The 21,160-nt window shown below is 37.4% G+C and overlaps 1 protein-coding gene across 10 annotated transcripts in view; it reads left to right on the top strand.

The window, feature by feature from the left end:
- Positions 1-21,160, top strand: part of DOCK9 (dedicator of cytokinesis 9) — a 113,163-nt gene that overhangs the window by 16,763 nt on the left and 75,240 nt on the right. For 5 of the 10 annotated variants that reach the window (XM_058824912.1, XM_058824915.1, XM_058824910.1 and 2 more), the window contains exons 1-2: positions 12,912-13,136; positions 20,715-20,831. In XM_058824912.1, coding sequence (XP_058680895.1) covers positions 13,023-13,136; positions 20,715-20,831 — 231 coding nt within the window. In that variant the 5' untranslated portion in view covers positions 12,912-13,022. Of the gene's footprint in view, positions 1-1,292; positions 1,497-12,911; positions 13,137-20,714; positions 20,832-21,160 lie in introns of those variants that run through there. The other 5 variants (XM_058824917.1, XM_058824908.1, XM_058824911.1 and 2 more) reach the window with 2 other exon arrangements.

The following is a 21,160-nucleotide window of genomic DNA, read 5'->3' as shown; positions in this document are numbered from 1 at the left end:
AATTTCATGGGGACAAATCTGTAGCTGACATCTTGAATCTGTTTATTCCCTCCCTCCCTCCCTGCTTTTAATTTAGCTTGTTTTAACTGCACTGCAACAATTGTGATGCTGTAAGTTCACTTTTTCCAGTTTGGTAAGTAAATAAGTGCTTTCAGTTTAGCAGAAATATAAAACTCACCAGCACTCTCTGACAGGGTGACACAGCACTCTTTGTGATGTGGATTGGGACAGTTATTTTTTGCAAATTGTTTACCTTTAAAAGTACTTTTAAAAATTTGACATTTCTTCTCAATGTCAGTTAAAGATATTTATGTGCTTCTACAACAGATACTGTTGCAGCATGTGAACTAGTAGCCTGTAATGATAAATTCAGTCAGTACAGGTGTGAGTCACTATAAAACCAAGAAATATATGATTTTAATTTTCATTCTATATTTTTGTTTTAGAGGTGGATGTTGATCTGAACTGAAAAACAAACTATCTGTTTTTCCTTTTCTTTTGTGGTTAAGAAAATTGCAATTATTGCAATTGCAACTGATTATTTGCAGTCAAGGACTGGTAAATTCAGCTTTTGGCAGGTGGGAACTGACAGATCACTTTGCACGTAAGAAAGAAAGGGAAAAGTGAAGACAGTCTTCAGCTCCCTTGTGGTTTGCCTGAACTGATAATAGCATGCTCGGATGTACAGGTTTGATTGAAAGAAGTGTACATAGCATGCTGTTTTCTTTGCAAAGCAGCAGTGATTTAGTATTTCCCCCTCATATTTCCAGTGTTTTATATTGAAGCTTTTTGTTTCAGACATTAAAAAGCACATGTAGGTCAAGTAAAGAAGTGTTTGCCAGTACGAACTCTGTGCTAAGCATTCTGGGAGCCTGCTTTCTTGCAGCAGATGAGGATTCTTTGTGGCTGGCAGCAGAAACTGCAGCAGTATCTTTGCAGTTTCCTTTCATCTTTGATTATGTTCTGAGGATCTCTGAATACAGGAGCTCTTTCCATAACCCCTTGGAATATCTTTTCATCTCTCTGGTGGAGTGCAGCACATGCTGAAAGCCTCCTGTCTTCTGCAGCTGAGGTATCCTCTGCTTTTCGTCGCCCTCTGATTTTTTGTCTTCAGCTGCTGGATTTTTGGCAGTATTTGGCTTAAGCAAATAGGATTACATTTCAGTAGCTGATGGTTTCTAGTCGAGGAACATACTAAATGTGGGACATAATGAGGATTGTACAAAGAAATATTTCTGCAAAGCACAGGAAAATTACTCGAGTCGAGCAACGGAAGAAGACATTCTGCAAAGGCAATCAGGGCTGCTAGAAATGCAAAATTCAACAGATTGGGAATGGGTTGCACGACAAGTGTGATTCTGTTTAAAGGCATTCGTACAGTTTTTGAGAGAAACTGTGGTTATATATGCAAACAGCAAGGGGAAAACAATGCCCTTGAATACACAGCATTCAGCTTGCCAGATGAAGATTCAGAAATATTGATTCATTCATTCCTGGTAAATAAAAACTTGTTTCATTAATAATTTTATCTGCTAATTGAAAGCTAAACTAAAACCAGAATAGCATGTTTATTTAACATCTGCTATGTACAGACATGGATATGTATCTTGTCCTGATATTGTAGGATGTTAGTGCATGTATGTGGCATGTTATGTATGTGTGCATGCAGCTGTAATGTTAAAGCTTAAGATTCATTTAGGTACATGGAATATGAATCTTAAGCTTTAAAGAGTTTCCACTCTGTAATTGTTGTAGAAGACTGTCTGCTCTTAGGTCTTTCTAAACATACTCTTGGAATGTATTTGGCACTTGGACTGAGGAACAACTGCTGGTTATGTTATTTGAAAAAACTGAGGAAGGCATTGTTGCGGAAACAATAACCCAGCATTTAAGGTTTATTTTTTTCTTATGGATTTGAGTGTATTTTTTTTCTCTGAAATGGTTTAACTGTTCTATTTCTGTTTAACTTCCTGAAAGGGATACAGGAGCATTCTAGAAGGAAAAAAAATGGTTAAAGGTAGCAATAACTGTTTCCTGAACCTGCTTTGCTCTGAAAGGCTTTCTAGGTGTTTCCTGATGTAAAGAAACCAGGCTTTAAAGTGAGACTGTGGTCTTTGTACCCCCCAGGTTTGTGACGTGGTCCTGCGTCAGGTGTATTACATTTAGCAAGAGCTAACTAATGTGCATAACTTGCTTCACAATTGGGCTAGTTAAGGATTTTAATATTAATTCAAACCAATTTGAGTTTACTTGCTAATTGCTTTGTCACTGGCTCGGTAGTTGGGATGAGAGGGGCGTGGTACACTGAAATAGCTGGACAGATTTTGAGCTTGTTATCTTGCTGGCATAACCATGCTGTGCAACTGCAGCTATGGAAAGTCTTTTGAAATTTCATAAAGCTTTTGTTGCCTTTGTGCTGTTCAGGTCCTTTTTTTTTTTGCTGCACTGAAATTTAAGGGAAAAAACAGGTGTGTGGTTGCACATATGTGTGAATCTGTCTACTTATACATATGTATATGTATGCACACATGTATATTTATATTCATGGATACACACACAAGCTTCTAGGAAAGAACACAGAATAATCTGAGCTGTCTTCAGATGCTTTAAATAACTTATAGTATGTGTATTACCCTTCATGATAGCATTGCATTTGCTTAATATAGTTTGATATTACAAATAAAATGGCTTCCTCTGGGTATTAGAAGCCTTTTTACAGTTAGCCATTTTTAAGTTAGCCTCATACAGAATATTGTTAGAAATTTGTTAAATTCTATGTAATGAGTACTTTCAATTACTTTGGTAACCCATTGAATTTAAGACCTAACACCCTTACTGGCCTGGAATTCTACATATAGTTAGGTGAGTGAATGAAGAAATACTTCTTTTTTTTTTTAATGTAATATGACTTACTGCAACTTGGAGTATGCAGTGAAATGTTTTTGTATATATTTTTTCTTTGTTTCACATGGTACTGTTCCAGCAATTATTTTTCTTTTATTTTGTCCTTCAGAATTGATACAAACTGGCAAGATATGCTTAAGCTGCCATTTGCAACTGAAGTTCTACATCTGTCTCTGGAGGAGTTGGATTTTTTCCAATTCCAAAATGTCTAGATGCTTTTAAATAATTACATTATTTTTTTGAATTTTCCTTTATGGCTTTGGTAGCTTGGTTTAACTGGAAGTAGTGGATTAAGATAAGATATTTTCCGGGGAAAATACCTGAATGTTAGTGTGGAGGAGTGTGCGGAATCAAGGAGTCAGAATGACTTCCTGCTCATTGTAATGGACCAGCGTAGTCCAGACAAATAAAAGTCAAGGTTTTACAAGAAAAAAACAGGAGTTTGTGTAAAGGTCATGCTCTTGATAATCAGAACTGGCACTGACTATTGCTCTCTTAGGTGTTGTCTGAGTCTGGGGAGCAATTCCTACAGATTTAGCCCTGAAGACTGGGAAGTGGGATTCTCTGAAGAATGGGGAGGAGGGGGAAGATACTGCGATCCTGGCAACAGTGACAAGTGATTTTATCGAACTTGTCGAAGTATATAAGACTTGTATCTCTTAAATTACTCATTTATCTCATTACATAATGTCTGTAGGCTTTGCTATGAAAGCTAGCTCGTCTAGCTCTTTCCCTTCCAAAGTGGTGGCTTTCAGGGGGACAAATTGTGTTACTTCTCATCAAGAAGCTGTGCATGGAGGTGGAGGCTCCAGGAATCTAATTTCTGAAGAAAACCTGTATGGCCAAGACCAAGAATGACACCAAAAGCAGTGTCACTTGCTTGTGTTGTTTTTTATTTTGGTGATTGTTGCAACAAATGCAAGTGGGTGTGTGGTTTCACCTCTTTGTCTGTGCTGTAACATATCTGAGCTACAATGCCTTAGCTTAGCCTGTTTGGTTGTACTTCCTATTATGTCGGTGTAGCCACTTTGGATCAAATATCTCCTGATACAGAGCTACTGTCAAAACACCAGTGAATTTCAGGGACTCCTTTCAGTTAACAACACATTGATCCTCTTGTAAAATCCATGTTGAAAACCTGAAAATTTCCAGTGAAAAGGAAACTCTCAGGAAGTAGCTCCACTTGAAGAAAAAATCACCTCCTCTGAGAAGAAAGTAAGGAGGCAGAGGCAGTTGATTTAGCATATGTTTTTCTTATTTACCCTTTAACCCAGATGTCAGGAGGTTAAATCTAAAGTCTAGTTAAATCTAATTAAAGTTTTATCTTAAGAGGACCTGCTCTTTTGATTGCTTGAAGGAAAGATAAAATGAAGCCCATGTGAGAATGTGTTCTTAGGAGTACAGTTTATTCTTGTCCATCTCATGTCATTCAAACTTGCAATGAAAATGGTATAGCTTAGCTTCAGGCATATTTCTAACCTGTCACTTTGTATTGCTAGAACATGGGGTCTTGTAGGGTCTTTAGGTCCACGTGTATAAGGATCTTTATTTTAATTAAAGATTATAAATTTAGTTTGAGATACTGTTAAAAGTTGCACCAAAATTAATGAAATTATATTTTCCCCAAATGCCCATCTTGGGCATATTTATGTTTGGCAAGTGTTGAGAAAACATTTCAATGGGCTTAATTTTGTAGTAAGTTGAAGGATATAGTTTCAGAATACTAGCTTGAATGTTTATTTACTTTACTTAATTTTTCTCAATTTTCCTGTGATTAAAAAAAAATTAATCTGCAGAACAATATTGCATGTTATTTCTTTTTATATTCATATTCTGGTTTTGTTTAGGTTTTTTATTTTTGGTTTTGGGGTTTTTTTTTGTTATCACTGTATAAGCAAACATTATCTCAGAGTCAAATGTCAGTGTACAAGTCAGGTCATAAACAGCTGTTTTGGGTGGTTGATAAAGGTGGAAAATGAGCAAGAGTAAATAATGTGGTGATAGCAGAACTAGCAAAATTTTAAAAGTTTGAGGCTTGCTAACAAGCCCCTTGAAGTATTCAGTGATGGAAGAAGCTGGGAAGAGCTTCTATGGAAGAGCTGGAAAATTCTGCAGTGAGACAGACTGCACTGAAGGACATTCACTTATTTTTTACATATTTGTCTGAAAATTGCAGAAAACAACTCCTTTTTTTCCCCATGCTTGCAATGCTTTCTGCTCAGTTTGCTTTTAATGGCCTATCCAGTGCTGGCATTTCTCTCATTAAGCTTTAGAACCTTGTGGTTTGGTAAACCTACTTAAGTTACTGTGATGGCTGTAGCTTGTGCAAGATGGGGCCTGATAATTTTAAGTAGTCTTTAAATTTGTTATGTCTGATGTTGAAAATATCTGTTATTTAAATTGCTCTTACACAATTTCTGAAAATAAATGTGAGGCATTTTGAAACAGCATGTGCACAGCTTTTAATAGAGTAGATTTAGGTGTTGGCTGGAAACAGAACCTGCTACATTTTAGTAGCTGCACTGTCTTAGTCTGTGTCACCAGTTGACAGACAGCAGCATCATCATTAGGTGTTCCTGAGTTTTTTGGTGACTGCTTTTCCTGTGCTGCTCATGAGTCATCTGGTTTATTTATAAGCTGTGACATCTTTTAAGATATAGCAAAGTCTGGGCATGTGGGAAGATTGACTAATGACAGCAGTGAGCTACATCATTCTGGAAATAACTCCACAGGAGACACTCAAGTTGAAGATATTTTGGTTTCAAAATGAACTATAGATGTATAATTTTTAAGAAAGATTCTTCTTAATTTAATGTGTTGTATTTTAAATAAACCCTAAAGCCTTCATTTACTGAACAGCTGATATCAAGGTGTGTTCTTGCTGTCTGAATTTGCAAATTGAAATATCAACTTGTTTGTATGAGGTAGAAAGGTTTAGTAGAAATATATAAAAGGAGAGAGTTCTGAGGAAGTAATTGTGCTGAGTAAGTGGAAGTTGTTTTATTTTAATATGCTCAAACAGCTTATGCAGCAATTCTGTAATGGTGTGCAGACAATTTGTACGAGTTAGTCTGTTGTTGCACTCTCATAACTTGCTTCAACTTGTAACTGTATTACCAGTGGCTTTTATTCATCAGCAAGGGGAGCATTAGGCTTCATTAGGCCTCTTAATGAGGAGGAAACAGATATGTATGAGTACAGCATCTAACTGTGGCATGGGGTTTTTCATGGGTCACTTGAATTAGAGCACTTCTTTTATCTCCTTTCATCTTACTGCTCTGCCTGAATAAAAACCTGGCGGCTGATGTGCTGACTTGTAGTTTTGGCTAAATCTCCTGATGGTTTCTGTAGCCTTCTTTTGTTTTGACCTTTCATTAGATTCCTTTGGGAAGAATGCTCGAATGTCCATCTCCTCATATCCCTCTGCCCTCTCAGCAGGGGAAATTGCAGCACACATTCACCAAGTGCGTAGTACCTACATCAAATACACATCTTTGAAAGATGCATGAGAGGACTATCGGAAACAGGCTGGCAAGCACTCAGTGCCCTGGCATGCAGAAGATAAGGTTAAGCATTTTATCTCCAGGAAAAAAGTCTTCAGGCCTGGGGGTAAAATCAGGATAGTTGGTCAAGTCTGCATGCATAATCCATTGTTCATCAATGACAAAATGTGTTGGACTAGCACAGAAAGATATGTGCTACCCAACCCAAAAATGTGGCCCCAGTTTACATCCAGGTGGAAAACATGTTCCCGTTGAATGTAGCAGAAGGGTATCTTGTGCTGAAAGAAGTCAAAATGTGTGGAGCTTAAAAAACTCCAAAGAGCAACACAACCCATCAAACAAAACAAAAAACCCAAACAAAACCATCCAACCAAAAAAACCCCTAAACCACCCTAAAAAACCCATACAAAAAACTCCTGAAACCCCCCTGTAAAGTTTTATATGGATTTAAGGAATGAGAAGAAGACTCCTGTGGTGGAGAAGCTGCACAGGTGGGACTTATAAGACTAGAGTGTAGACTTCATGAGCATATGGAAAGGAGTTCACACCTCTGCTCCTTTTTCTTGATTAATACTTCTATCCACTTGCTTTAGGAACAGCCTGAATGCTCATTTGACTCATCTATAGATGTAGGTACCCTATTTTGTAATGAAATTAAATGCAACTAAAGTAAATCATAGGATCATGGGATCCTTTGGTTTGAAAGGAACACCTTCCCCTAGCAGGTTGTTTGGAGCCCCATCCAACCTGGGCCTGAACACCTCCAGGCACCTTCCCACACCTCCCCTTCCTCCCCCATCCTCAAGCTTGTTTGGCACAGAACTACTTCCATTTGAGAGATTGTCAGACTTGGGGGTTTGATCCACTTTTTGTGTGTCTGTTCTGCACTGTTAGTCTCTGATAGTCATAAGGTCCTGTCCAGTTAGGAAAAAGCCATCTTTAATCCAGTACTGTTCCCACAGTCAGTCTGCTGGTGTATGTCCTGTCTGTAAGGACATATGTCAGGACCACAGTTTATTCAGAAGTGCAGTTTTGATCTTGACATCTCCTATTTGTTTGATTTGTTTTCTTTTATTTTTCCCCATGGACCTTAAGGAAGTCTGGTTTTGCCCAAAAACATTCCTACTAAGATGGTATGAAATTAATTGCATCACAAGTTGATACTTCATAGATAATGTTATGCAGATATGTGACATGGACAAATGTTAATCCGTATTTTTTTTAGCTTTGCTGTGATTTTACATTTGTTTTGGTTTTTATTTGTCACTGTGTAAGAGTGCCCCAACTAAGCTACTATATAATGAGATATGCCATGTCTGTGTTGACAACTTTAGCCAAATTCTTATTCTGTGAAATAAAGCTTTCAAAAACTGCATTGTGCAGAATCACTGTGGGTCCAATAGAGGTGCTCACTGCAAGAATCCCTTAACTTTATACTGCTGCTAAAAGAAAGGCTTTTTTAGTTCAGCTTCTTGAGTGGTAATACAGACCTCTACATTGGTGTCACATTTTTTTCATTGATGCAACCTACTCATGATTGAGATCTCTTCTGTGTAGTATCTCAGCATTTCTGTCCTATCCAGGCTACTTAACTCTCTCCCTAAAAGTAGTGTTTTGAGAGTAATTTTCCCTTCAATGCAAAATTTAAGATTTTATCATTCATACTGATTTAGAGATACCTCTACAAAGAGTGGTTGTTGTTCTCCCTCTTGTGAAATAGGCTTATTTCTTGCTTTGCCAAAGAAAGTGAACATGAGAAGTTGCATAATGTGCAGCACACTCCTGTCTGTGTCTTAGACATTTTCTTTTCTCATCCCTGTTTCCAAATGAGAATGTTCATATTGGTGGGACTGCAAATTACACATTTGCAGTGTTTACCATAGAAGGAGTCTTCCTGAGTTTTGTGTGACTTTTTCTGTTTCATCTCAGTGTAGCATGGGTGGCAGGGATCTGCCAGGTGAATTGCCAGGTGAATTGCATGCTGCATTCCATCTGCTATCAGCCTTTTTCTTGAACTTGTGCATATGTTCTTCCAGGGAAACCCTTATCTGTTGGTCACTTATGAAACTTGGCAGCATTGAGATATGTATAGCTGCAACACTGAATCTTCCACTGACTTGTGAAATGTTAGCCTTGAATGCAGCTGCAGGGCAAGCTGCCAGGTGTGGGAGGGCAGTGCTGGAATATCCTGTACTAATACAGAGGAGAGCAAGAAGTACTGGCTTTTAATGGTTCTTGTCACACTGCTAAGGTGGGTCCATATTTTCAGATGAGCTATTGCCTTAGAAATCCAGCCCAAACCAAAAACCAACCGACCAAAGAAACCCAACTCCCAAAGCCCTAGCAAAACAAAGCATCAACCCCCTCCAGTTACCTATCCTTCTCATTTTTGAATTATTTTTTAAGAGATGCTGTGAGTTGCCAGGGAATTTAGAGACACAAAGTAGAGAGTGTAGCCACAGAGCAGAGAAGATGTGTAGGGTTTTAGCAAATAATATAAAATCCTTCTGTTTTTCCAGATACAGGACATGCAAACCTACAGTAATATTATTCCTTCTCTTGTTCTAACTCCTCTTCCTCTGACTGCTATAGGTTAGGGACAGTTCTTTCCCTAGGACAGCTTAGAGAGGCAAATTTGGTGCCTGTAATTATAGCTAGTAGGTTTAGTGACCTTGATGCAGACTTTAAGTCGGACTTGAAGCAAAAGAAGGGCCATCAAACCAAACTACTCAGATTTTAGGCTGCTCCTACACAGAGGCTGGGTAGTCATCTTTTCTTCCATTAAAGTTCAGAGGAAGTTTTCATAGGCTGCCTGTTCTCTTATCATCACTCACTTTTTATGTGATGTGCATTAGCTAAGTAAGTTCTTGAAGTGAAAAGTGATTTGAAGGAATCAAATCTTTTGTCTTTTGGGCAGCAGATTGGCTGGATGAATCACTGGGGTACGCTAGAACTACTGAGAAGTTTGTTACCTATGTAATTTTGTAATTAATTAGGCTGTTCCTTAGGACTGTATGATGCAAGAAGAGAGCCAAATATTTGGTTGTTGGAAGTGGTGTGAAAACTATGGTTGCTAAAAGTACCATGTGAAGTCCTTCAAGCCACAATGTTTGTAAAAAGATGAATTGCATTGTTTTCATAATAATGTGAGTTATTTTGCAAATAGGTCTCTAGCCAGTAATTTCCTGCAGTTTTGAAAGCCATGTTGGAAATGCAGTCAGTTTTTGCACATTTTTTGTGTGACTTTTTTTGTGTGTGCACTATATTCCTGGATTTTCTGTTGATCATTATTGAGGTAACTAACTGACTGATGCAACAAACTGAGTATTTTTTTTGTTACTTTTTAAAAATTGCAGTTAAGGAGGTTAAAACTACAGGTCATGTAACAATATTATAAAAGTTTCATCATATCCTAAAGTTCTGGTTTTCATCTTTCACTTTTTGAATTTAACGGTATTATTGGTAAATTGTTTCAATACACTACTTTATTAAAGTAGCTTAAATATTTTGACAGTGTGATGCCTGAATAGACAATATCTCTTGGGATTTTGTTTGTTTGGTTTGCTTTGATATTTTTGCTGTGGTTTTTTGTTTGTTTGTTTTTCCCCCTAAATATTTTTAAATTAATTAAATCCTTGAGGTAATCACTAAATCCTCAACAGAAAATGAATGTTGGAAGTACACATCAATTTGGCAGTTAAGGTCTGTTTCATGCAGGATACAGTTCCAGAGGTACTGCCTCACACTTCTGTTTTTGTTACATGAAAGAACCTCTTCTACTGGTGTATCTGTGAGTGAAATGCAAGCTAGAAATTACATGAGTCATTCATAAAGAAAAATAGCTTCTATATCTTTAAACTGATGTTATAAAAATGTTAACCTGTTGGCTTTCTTCTTGTCCCTCATCACATTTGGAGAAGAGTAGGAAGAATGGCAGGGAAAGAAAATCACATTTATACTGAATTAAAGTAATCCAGATGCATTCAGGAGAAGTACCTGACCAGGGTAAAATAATGTTGCCATTTAGAAGAAGAATGCATTGTTAAATTAAGCAGAAATACTACTTGCAATGTATATAATTTTAAAGCCTTTATTAGTATGAGTGTTCACAAATGCCTTTTGCATAATAAGGTTGTGCATTTCTGGTTGCAGTTAAGTATAATTGCAGACCATCTCAATGAAACAAATTCCTGTTTGGCAGCTGCATCCTCAAGTAATGGTGTAATTTAGTCTAAGCTGTTCTGTGCTTCCGTTCTCTAGAAACAAAGGGGGCTGGTGCAAAATTAAAAGTGTAACTAAATGTTCTTGAACCATTGTGTACCTTGCTTTACACAGGAAGATCTGTTTTGTAAATTTGACTGAACTGCTGCTTTCCTTCTTAACTCTTAATGAAGCTTCATAAAGTACTGCTTTCTGGAGTTTAGTTTCTCAGTATGAGAGAGGCAGCTTAAAAAGTACATGAATTGAACTTGTATTTCCTAGAGAAAAAGTCAGAAACATAATCAATCATTATTGTCTGGGCAATAAATAAATGTTATTTTTTCTTTCTGTCCACTCTTTAGAAATGTAGTTGCATTGTGGACACAATTTTGTTCAGACTCAGTTTCATGAGTGCAGGCTGAAATAGGAATATGTTACACAAGTGTGAGAGTGGAAAGAAGAGGAAGGGAGATCAACATCTTATGTTAGGTCTGAAGAATAAGAAACCTGTGCCTCAAGTTGTGCCTTCTTAAGAATACTAGCAATAAAGTAGGATAGTTGTGCTTCTCCACAACTTCATCTGCCTTCTGCAGTTTAAGGTGACTTTCTCTTCTACTAGAGAATAGATAAAAGTCTATGCCAAGTTAAATTTAGGATGTGAGTTATATTGAATTGAGATAACTAACTGTCCCAAGAGAACTGAGAACTGAATGAAGGTGGTGGCTTAGTTTCCACAGCTGTCTGGTTCCTTAGTAGACAGAGTCTAAAATAAGGATGTGTTTCTCTGGGGAGTTGAATTTTCTCTCAGATGTATTTTTGCTTGGTAAATACAGCTACTGAGGTTTGTGAACTTGGAGGCTGCAACTCATTAGTGTTGAAAAGAAACAAAGGGAAAACCAAAATATTCCTCTCAAAACCTGGAGAAAACTGCTCATCACCATTCACTTTTTTTTTCCCTAGGAGAATTTAGCTAAAACTACTGTGTGGGGAAGTTGGAGTATTCAAACCTTAAAAATGTCAGCTAGGTTGCTTACAAAATTCCTTTGCAATTGCACAGAAATTATTCCAATAAAAATGCTGCTTCTTATTTTGCCACTGCATTTGTGTGCTGAACAGTGACTATAAGTAGTGCTGTGATAAGAGAATAGATTGGGTTAAAAAAAGAAAAGTTGAAGCATGACTTGTCACCTGCCCAGGGAGGTGGTAGAATCACCATCCCTGGATATGTTCAAAAATGGACTGGATGTGGCACTTGGTGCCATGGTTTAGTTGAGGTATTGGGGTTTGGATTGGACTGGATGATCTTGAAGGTCTCTTCCAACCTTGTGATTCTGTGAATTCTGAGATTAAGTTTATGTTGTAATTAAAGACTGGAAGGAAGAGAGCAGCCACGGAGCACCGTTGTAGCCTGGATATCCTGAGGCCAGGAGACATTTCTGCAAGCTGTTCACAAGGCAGGGCTGACACCCTGCAGGGTTTGGTACTGGCCAAAGGCAGCGAGCGATGGCTGGCTGGTCTTCATGGCTGCACAAGTGTCTTCTTCCCAACTGCCTTCTCTCAAAATGAAGATTTTTTTTGCATTGTCTTCTCTGTGGTTTTGGATGTTGATCTGTCATGGACACCTACAGTGTTGAAGGGCTGTGAGGAATGAGCACAAATAATGTGCAATACAGGAGTGAGGTAACTGGCTGAAGAGAGGAAAGAGACAGAGGGATACTGGTAGTTGAAGAGTTAAGTTTTTTGAATTTTATTTTGAGTTAGTATCTTTGTAGAGTATGTAAGGTTTTTACTGTGAAGGCAATTTGGTGTTAAGTGAAACTTTTAATACAGATTTAGCACTAAGATAAAAAAGGTCATGCCCACTCTACCCCCAAAAAAGAGTAGAGTATCTGCTCAGGGAGAATGTCCTTGCTTAGTGGCAGATTGTTGATAGCACCTGAGTAAGTGACGTTATTGCAAAAAATTTTAAAAAGCACAATAGTTAGGGTTTCATGGTTCTAAAAAGACACAGTTGTCTATAAGTGACTAATTCTTACACTTAACACATTTTTGAATTATTGAAGCCTTGATTTTTATACATGCTGTAAAATACTCAGCCTGTTTTACATAGTAATTTTAGATATGCACATTCTCTTTTGTGTTTGGCTCATAACCTTAAGGCGTTAAAATGGATCCACCTTTTTTTTTTTTTCCTTCCTCAGAGGAGTACAACATGTTTAGGGGCTGGCCTTTGTCTGTCATGCATTCCCACCATAACAGATTTAGCAAACTGCAGCTGAGAAGTTAGACTAGTTTGTGCTTTGTGCTGCTTGTGCCAGGGAAAAAGCTTTTGTTTTCACTGAATCACTGGCATGTGGATTACTTTGATGCCAAAAAACATACAGTTTTGCTGCTGTCTGTATTTTCAATGAAAGAATGCAGGCAAGAACAAACAGAAATCCTAAGAAAGAGCTTTCTGTAGAATCTCCACAGAAAGGCAAGGATGCAGGTCCTTGCGAAGTGCAAGGAGAGAGTCCTGTGCTTGTGCTGGTAAGAATTCTTTAAACAAGCTGTCTCTTCCCTTTAATAATTCCTGTCCTTTCTGTCAATGAAAAACTTCCTAATCTGATGCAGTTGAGAAGTTCCAGCATTCTTACTTGTGAATAATTTGCATTTAGGATTTAGGTTTGATTCTCTGTGGGTTGTCTGCCTTTTTAATTGATTTTTACTGTTCAAGTTTATCAGATATTTGGTTCTCTTTGAGTGTGACTTTGGAATTTGGCTTTCAGACTAGCTGCTTTTCAGTCTCTTCTGTCTGGCACATTTGTACAGCTCTTTGAACCTAGCATGAAAACTACATATGCTTAATACTCTTTCTAGCACCTCTGTTTTTCAATTGCCCAGGACATCTTCTAATTAATGTATCTTTGAACTTCCTGAACTGTGTGTGTAACAGTTAAATTTTACTTAAATGATCAAAGAACTATCTAAATAATTAATGACTACTACTGTTAAAGTATCTATCTATCTGTTAAAGGACTTATTTTTCAATTCTTTCAATGCAAATTATTTAGGAATTTAAAGTTCTAAAATAGCTTCCAGTGAAGGAAAAGGAACATTTTCTGTCTGTGGGGGAAATAATCAAATAAGAACTATTTTATCTGAAACACTGCTAGACAGTTGTGTTGGGACTTTATTAGTACAGCAAGAGAACATAATAAGTGAGCTGCAACAAATCTGCCAACTCTGTTCAAATGAGAATTGGTAAACTAGCACTTGTATATCAGTAGAAAGAAGTACTTTGACAGTTCTTACTAAAATTTCAACTTAATTTGGTATTATTTCATTCTTAATTGCTGCTGCTGATGGTCCTCTCTATTTGTCTGCCTGCAGTTGAAGTTAGTGGGGTGATCCTCAAATTATAGTGTCTCCCCTCCCTCTTATTTGAGCTTCACGCTATGTATTTAAGAATTGAACTAAAACATTTTGGCCATTTGTATTTAGTAATACTCATCTGTAACTTTTGGGAAATTGTTACTGTATATAACTGAAAGCTTACATGTGTGCTAGTAAGACAAACTTTCTTTTCCTTGTCACTGGTTTTTTTTTTGGTTTTGTTCTATTCAGAGAGTTGTTAGTAGACTGTGGGATTTTTTTGGATGGGTGTGTTCTGATTTCTGGTCCAGATTTTCATCAGTACAATATGAGCTAATCTTCTGTGTGCTTTCCTGCCTTTGGAATGTTTAACTTTATTTAGAATTGTTTTTATTCCCCCATGAATACTCAGAGAGGATATTAGTGTTTCTGCAGATACTTGGAGTACTGCAGCCAATCAGCAAGGCACATGTACTTATTTAAGAAGGAAAAAAAAGTATAACACAATACTGTGTTTAATTATTGCCATTTATTAAGTACCTCTTTATAATAGTATACCTCAAATACTACTTTATTTAATGTTCATGGAATAATACATCTCCAGTGTTTTCTCTAATTTTTTAATTTTTTGGATTAACTGCATGCATTCAACACAAAGGTCAATATTTAAAGGGAAGAACATTTAGGTTTTGGATAGGTCGCATTAAAAATCTCTTCACAGTCATTTCAGTTACTATTTTGTTCTTAATGTGTTTACATCTATATACACAAATGTATATATAACATAATTATAGATCCCTTTTGTCTAGTTATTGGGCAAAGCTAGAAGTGGTGCAAGTAACCTGCAGCAAGTGTGTTGCCAGGCTCAAAGCAAAAAGTAAGGTGATATGTTTCATTTGACATTGACATTTGCGTCCATTTTTATTTCATTGGGCTGTGATGTTGCAGTAAATTGTTACAGTAAATTTTTACTGGCACAGTGAAGGTAGGTACCTTGTCATTGGTGCAGGGTGCAGTGGGGAAATAACTGAGACTGACAAAGTTGCTAGCTGCTGTGACAAATTCTAAACAGCAGAACTTCTTGTTTCCCGGGTTAAAAACCTGGGAATTATATTAGATAAAAACCTGGGAATTACATTAGATAGCAATCCTCAAAAGCATATGAAACAGTAGGCTTCTGGTTTACTGTAGTAATACTTCTCATTTAATATTGCCTAAAATATTTTTTCAAGTGTGGATGTATTTCTTTTGTGCAAATATGATGTGATTTGCCTAGCACTCAATTTAAGTGTTCTTTATAAAGATGGGATAGGATCAGCTGTCAAAAAGCAACAGGTTTTTTGTCAATTTATGTCATATTAATTTAATTTTTTTCAACTGTAGTTCACTGAGAGTCTGTTGGAGTACTGAGGGAGCTGGGTATCTATAACTGTAAGACTCGCATGTTTTATTGAAACAATGTTATTTGATTGAGTGCTGTGCCAGAATTAACTTTTCCTGATTAGGTGGGTGGGTTCACAGACAGAGTCATCTGCTGCTTTCAGTGCCAGTGTGTCAGTATGTGTGTGCTCCTTTGTGTTCCTGTGATTTGAATTACATTGTGTCATAACTTTGCCCTTGAGGTTAACAAGCGAGAAGAGCCCATGGAAAAAACATTTAAATTTTCCAGGTGGTGCCTCAAAACCCTACTTGGGATGAGCTGCTGTTGTGCTAGCTCTTGTAGAAGTTACTGGATGAGTGTTCCTGCTGTCCAGCTGCATTTTGATAGTCACAAGTAGTAACTGCTTATCAAAACAGATAATGTTTCTGGGAAGTTGGATCTTTTGGAGGTCATCTTTCTGCTTGGATACTTGCTGGCAGAATAAAATGTAATAGTTAAAAGTAAGCTCTGGGATACAAATAAATTCTTGAATTAATTTTTAAAGCCTCAACCTGGGCAATTTATTTTCTGTTTATTATGGGACAGTAAGATACATGGAGCTGTTACCCATGTTTAGTATTAAATAATCTTACTGCATGTCCACAGTGGCTTTCCTCAGGCCACTATTAAGAAATACATAACACCTATTCATCTATTTATATGCTGCTTCCTGCTAGTGCCTGTAGCTCCATTTTACTCCTTATGGGAACTTGTTAATTTGCAGGTGTATAAGCCAAGCAGGTTTTTATAAGGTAAATTATGTTTTGTAGCAGGAGGCTAACAATATTCAGTGTGGTTAGCCTTACCATCTTTTGTTTTCTGAGAAGAGAATTGGACAATAACAATTGTCTCAATTTAAGCATGCAAGGAAAACATGTCCTGTGGTTTTTTTTCTATAATGTGTAATGTAGGTAATCACTGAACTCTTAGCTTAAAATGTATTTTATCTGATGAATTTTGACACTGTTTGTCCAAATATATATACTGTATTCTGACAGATTAAAATGCTTGCTGTGTGGGTGTCATACTTCTGTTTTGAAATATTTCCTATTTCTGATAAGTTTCCATGCTTATAATACTCAGACAATCCCCAAAGTGTTATGGCAGAAAATTTGCTCTGTTATCTTTCAAAATTAGAGCATTGGCTGGCTCAGGACCAGCCATGAACGCCTATGGTCTTAGCATTTTCCTAGATTACAGAAATAAAAATGTTGTTGGCTGCAGATTAATAGGAAAAGTTAAGCCTTATTGTAAAGACTGACTTTTAGTGCCTATAAATTTGATGTTGCCATTTTAACTGGGCACATTTAATCTGTGTCTGCTGGTCCATAAATCGTATTTAACAATCGTGTAACTACCCACCATATTTTCTTTTATATTGCATGAAGTAATAGACCAGATTTTTTTTTTAAGTGTAGAAGAGCCTGAGAGAGAATGTTTTATGTCTGGCTAAATGCCAGTATCAGTGTGTTGTTTATTGTTTTCTTTTTTCATATCTGGTCCAAACTGATAAAACATCCTCTTCCTTTTGAATCTGAAAAATGACTAAGAAAGAAATGAGTAACATTTAGGAGAAACCCAAGGAAGCAAATTCCTCATTAATTTTTACATAAAGGATATTTCTGCAAATCAAATACCTCACTGATTAAATAGAAGTCTGTATTTAAGACCTCAGCTCCAGTGAGCTTTAGATTTTTTAAAAACTTCTCATGAGGGAGGATTTTTCTTTTTAATCTTGCGTTTACAGCATGCAAACAAAATGTAAGGAAAGCTTATATTCTTTAAAGATTCCTTTTCATGAATTTGATGGTTGTGGTAAACCAGTTCTGTGACTACAGGGCGAAGAGAGGCATTTGCAATTAATTGGATGATTTTTAAAGCTGTATTTTTGGGTTTTGAATTAGCTGTGCTAGACAAGTGTGTGTGTGTGTGTTTGCATGCCCATGAAATAATTTTAGTTGCATGTTTTTTTAAAGTAATCCCTTTCCTCTGGTTTTGCTGGTAAAATGAGAGAAGCCAGAGCTAGCTTTCTCGTAGTCTTCACCTCTCACCTTCCCAAGAGTATTAACAGGAGGATGGGCACAGCTCTTTAGCACCAGGGAGAAGTGGATGAGAGTGCTGAACATGGGTAGCACCATGTCAAAATCCATTACCTGTTGTCATTATATTGCAAAGGTTCCATATTGCAAGAGTTTTATATCTCCTTGGTGTTTCTTGTAGGCAGCTCCTCAGAGCACTGACTCAGGTCCATTTTCAACCAGCCACCCCACTCTTTTATAGCACTCTTCTTCTTATTGGCTACAGCTGTGGCCTGTTAAAGTCAGGCCTGCTCCTAATCTTTAATAATTGTCTCAGCTGCAACTCCTTAAGGGATAAGATTACTTTCTAGTCTACCTTAGTTTTCTTGTATTCTATCCCCCTACAATTACCCATTTGAGATGACAGCTTTCCCTTGCTACTGGGCTGTGGAATTGGGGCTGTGATCTATCCACTTGCTAGTTCAGATAGTAGCAGTCCTGCTTTGTGAGTTTGCTGACAATATTGATCAAGCACGTGTTTATTCTTTCCTTTGAGAAGCTCCCCAGATTGCCACAAGTGGTCACGCAGCACCTGAGCAGCATTTCAGACACAATCTGACGGGAAGGCCCCTGGTTGGAAGGAATTCTCCCCAGCCAGATCACCTCCTAAGCTGTCACAAAAGCTCTGCCTCAGTTGCTGGTCTTTGTGTGAGAAGGCCACTTCTCAGAAATGTGCCACGAGAGAGGGGAAGGGTCCTTCTGGTGTCAGCCCTGCTTTTAATTGCTTTTGTGAAGCCAAGCCTTTTCAGCCCACTGCAGAGACTGTCTCCACAAATCAAATGGTTTTTCTCTGCACAGTTTAATTTGCAGTATTTATTTTTGCTTCTCCTAAAGGTCAGTCATCCTGCACCACTCTCAAACCAACCTGTCACCATAGCATGTTGTGTGTAATTTCTCATGACAAACTCTTGAGAAGGAGTGGTCACATGGGAAGGGCAAACTTGGCCAAAAGGAGTGACTGGGCCACATTGCTGTAGTAGTCTCTAAACCTTGCTTTAATGTAAGAAAGAATGTAATCCATAGGAGCTCAAGATCAGTGGTTGGCAGGTGGGCATCTTGCTTGCCTGGATGGCTGGAGAGAGACCTGTTACACTGAAAGTGAGAGAAAGGTGAGCAAAGGGTGTTTTGTTTTCTGGCTGATGTGTTGCCTTGTACTTCACTTATAGACCAGTAAAGTTTGAAATGCTCTCTGTATTCTGTTATCTCTCTGTGTTTAAGGAAGAAAATTTGTAAAGGACAGTTATTGCCTTAGTGAAGAGTTGGAAGAGGTGAAGTTACTGTAGTTTATTTGGAATCAGAGCTGGTTATGACAGTCTGTTGGAGTGGGGCTGCTCAATCTGAAATTTTGTGAAGGGGTAATTTTGCAGTGTGTAGGTAATGTAGTATGTAGGAAATGTTTCAAATAGTTGGGTGGACAAGGTGTTAAGGAAGTGTGGAGCGCATCATTTCATTAGCTTGGGATTCACTGCAGCAATCTGAGCACTCAAATGCAAACTTGCAAACAAAACATTTTGTGTAAATTAGTACATTAGAGGAAACATAATCTTTTCTTAGGTTGTGTGTGCATTATGCTTTTCTGAGCTAAACTGTCCAACCATTTAAGCTGCAGAAGGGTGCATGGACATAAACTTAAGCCTTTTCTGATGGACACTGACATTAGTTCTTGGCTTTGTGATAACTCATGTTCATGAATGACAGGAGAAGATGAGGCAGGAGCTGGGGTTCAGGTGAGAAGCTCTCCAAAGGTGTCAGAGTGCAATATGGAGTGTAGTGAGCAGCCTTTCTCCATCTCATCTGAGCAGAAAGATGTCAGACACAGCATAATAATCATGTCTCTTGGAAATATTGGTCTGTGCTGAGTATGTTGTTATATAGCGAATGAACTTCTAGTAAATGCTTCCTGTGTGACTGTAAATGGTAGCTGTTTTTCTTAACAAAGCCATATTTTGTTCATATTTTTTGGTAGATTTTTCCAGACTTTGCTTTTTTTTGCCTCTTCAGCTGTTATGCTTTGTTATGCTTCCACATTTTTCTTGCCAATAAAACTACTGTGTGGTACATATGGGGGAATCTCAAATAGCTTTTAAATAGCCTGTGAACTAATCCTGAAAACTTTGGTAACTTTCTCTGACCAAAGCTTTCCTAATTCCTTGACAAACAAATTTATTTGATTTGCTTTTGGATGAGAAAACACCTGTAGGGTTTCTCAGGAATATTATTAATATATTAGTGATTAACAGCAGTTACTGATAAAGATATTTGTTCTGTGTAGGACAATTAGAATTTGGAAGGTTATTGTCATGAGTTATATAAAACAATATGTAAAGTTTATCTTGTCATTTTACCTATAATGATGACAGAAGCTGGTCTTGCTGCTACAATTATCTTTAATTTACCTTGCCTATAAATTAGTACCAGTGATCTTGAGAAAGTATAATTTGTAAAGTCTTTTGTAGTTGTTGCTTGAAAAAAAAAATGTAATTTTCTGTCAGTTACTGTGATGCTGAATTTTAGTTCAAGCTGGATTATAACCCCATTTTTGCATTAGTTTGCACACTCCAAGGCAGAGCTGCCTTGTTCAGAGCTCTGTCTAAACCTGCTTTGCCATCTGATCACTTAACAGAATGCTTGGCAGGGTGAAGGTTTTTCTCTCTCTGATTGTGTAGGGGCAGCTGTAATGCCTCATTTGTGGAAAGAGGTTTTAATGTGGAATCAATGCACACTTACTGAGGAAAGCTACATGTGCAATTAGGAGGGAAGTAGATGGCCTATGGGAATTTTGAAAAAAAAAGAGAAAGAAGGAGGAATGTCAATTAGCCTGCCCCTGCTGCAGGTTACTGCTGAATTAAAATACAGCTCAGTCTTTGAGCCAAGGTTGTTTTCATTCCTCTTAAACCCAAATCAGAGCTTTCTGGGCTGTATCAAGCAAAGGCAACAATCAACATAAGAGACTAGTAATTTTTTTATAATTTTTTTGCAGTGAGAATACATATGTGATTATGATAATAAGCTCTGGTTTACTGGATTTTGTGAAATAGTTCTGAGGCAATCAGCATGCTTGTCTCTAATTGTCACTTGTGCTTCCCCATATGGTGTAACATGACAAAGTCTGCATTTTGCATACTGTATGTTTTTTATGTATATGCAATATAATCCTGCCAATCTTTTAAAGAGTAACTTCTAGAATAAGTCAATAATTGTAATTTTCCCTCAATATACCTGAATTTATTTTGATTTTTTTCTTTTTTCCTGTAGGCAAAGCCAAAACTTATAGAACCGATAGACTATGAAAATGTCATTGTTCAGAGGAAAACACAGATTTTGAATGATCCTCTACGTGAGATGTTACTGTTCCCTTATGATGACTTCCAGGTAATTTAATCCACCCTGGTTTTGTTGTGGGGTTTTTTGTTTGTTTGGGGTTGGTTTCATTTTTTACCACAGGTTTTTAGTAGTAGGAGCCATGAGGTGATAACTTCCTATTTCTTTTTTTCTTAACTCTCTTTAGCTCCAAAAATCTGCACAAAATCTTTGCTGTGGGTCCCATTACCCTGCTTGATTAACTCTTTTGGGTACAGAAGAAATAACACAATTTCCTTATCTGACCATAAGATCTACTTATTGCAACTCAACAATTTTGCTGCCTTTTGAAGTAAATGATCAGTCACTTGTAGATATTCCCCTTCCCTTTCCAATGTAGG

This window comes from Ammospiza caudacuta, chromosome 2 (assembly GCF_027887145.1).
Source record: "Ammospiza caudacuta isolate bAmmCau1 chromosome 2, bAmmCau1.pri, whole genome shotgun sequence".
NCBI lineage: Eukaryota > Metazoa > Chordata > Aves > Passeriformes > Passerellidae > Ammospiza > Ammospiza caudacuta.
This window is presented reverse-complemented; position numbering and strand designations above follow the sequence as displayed.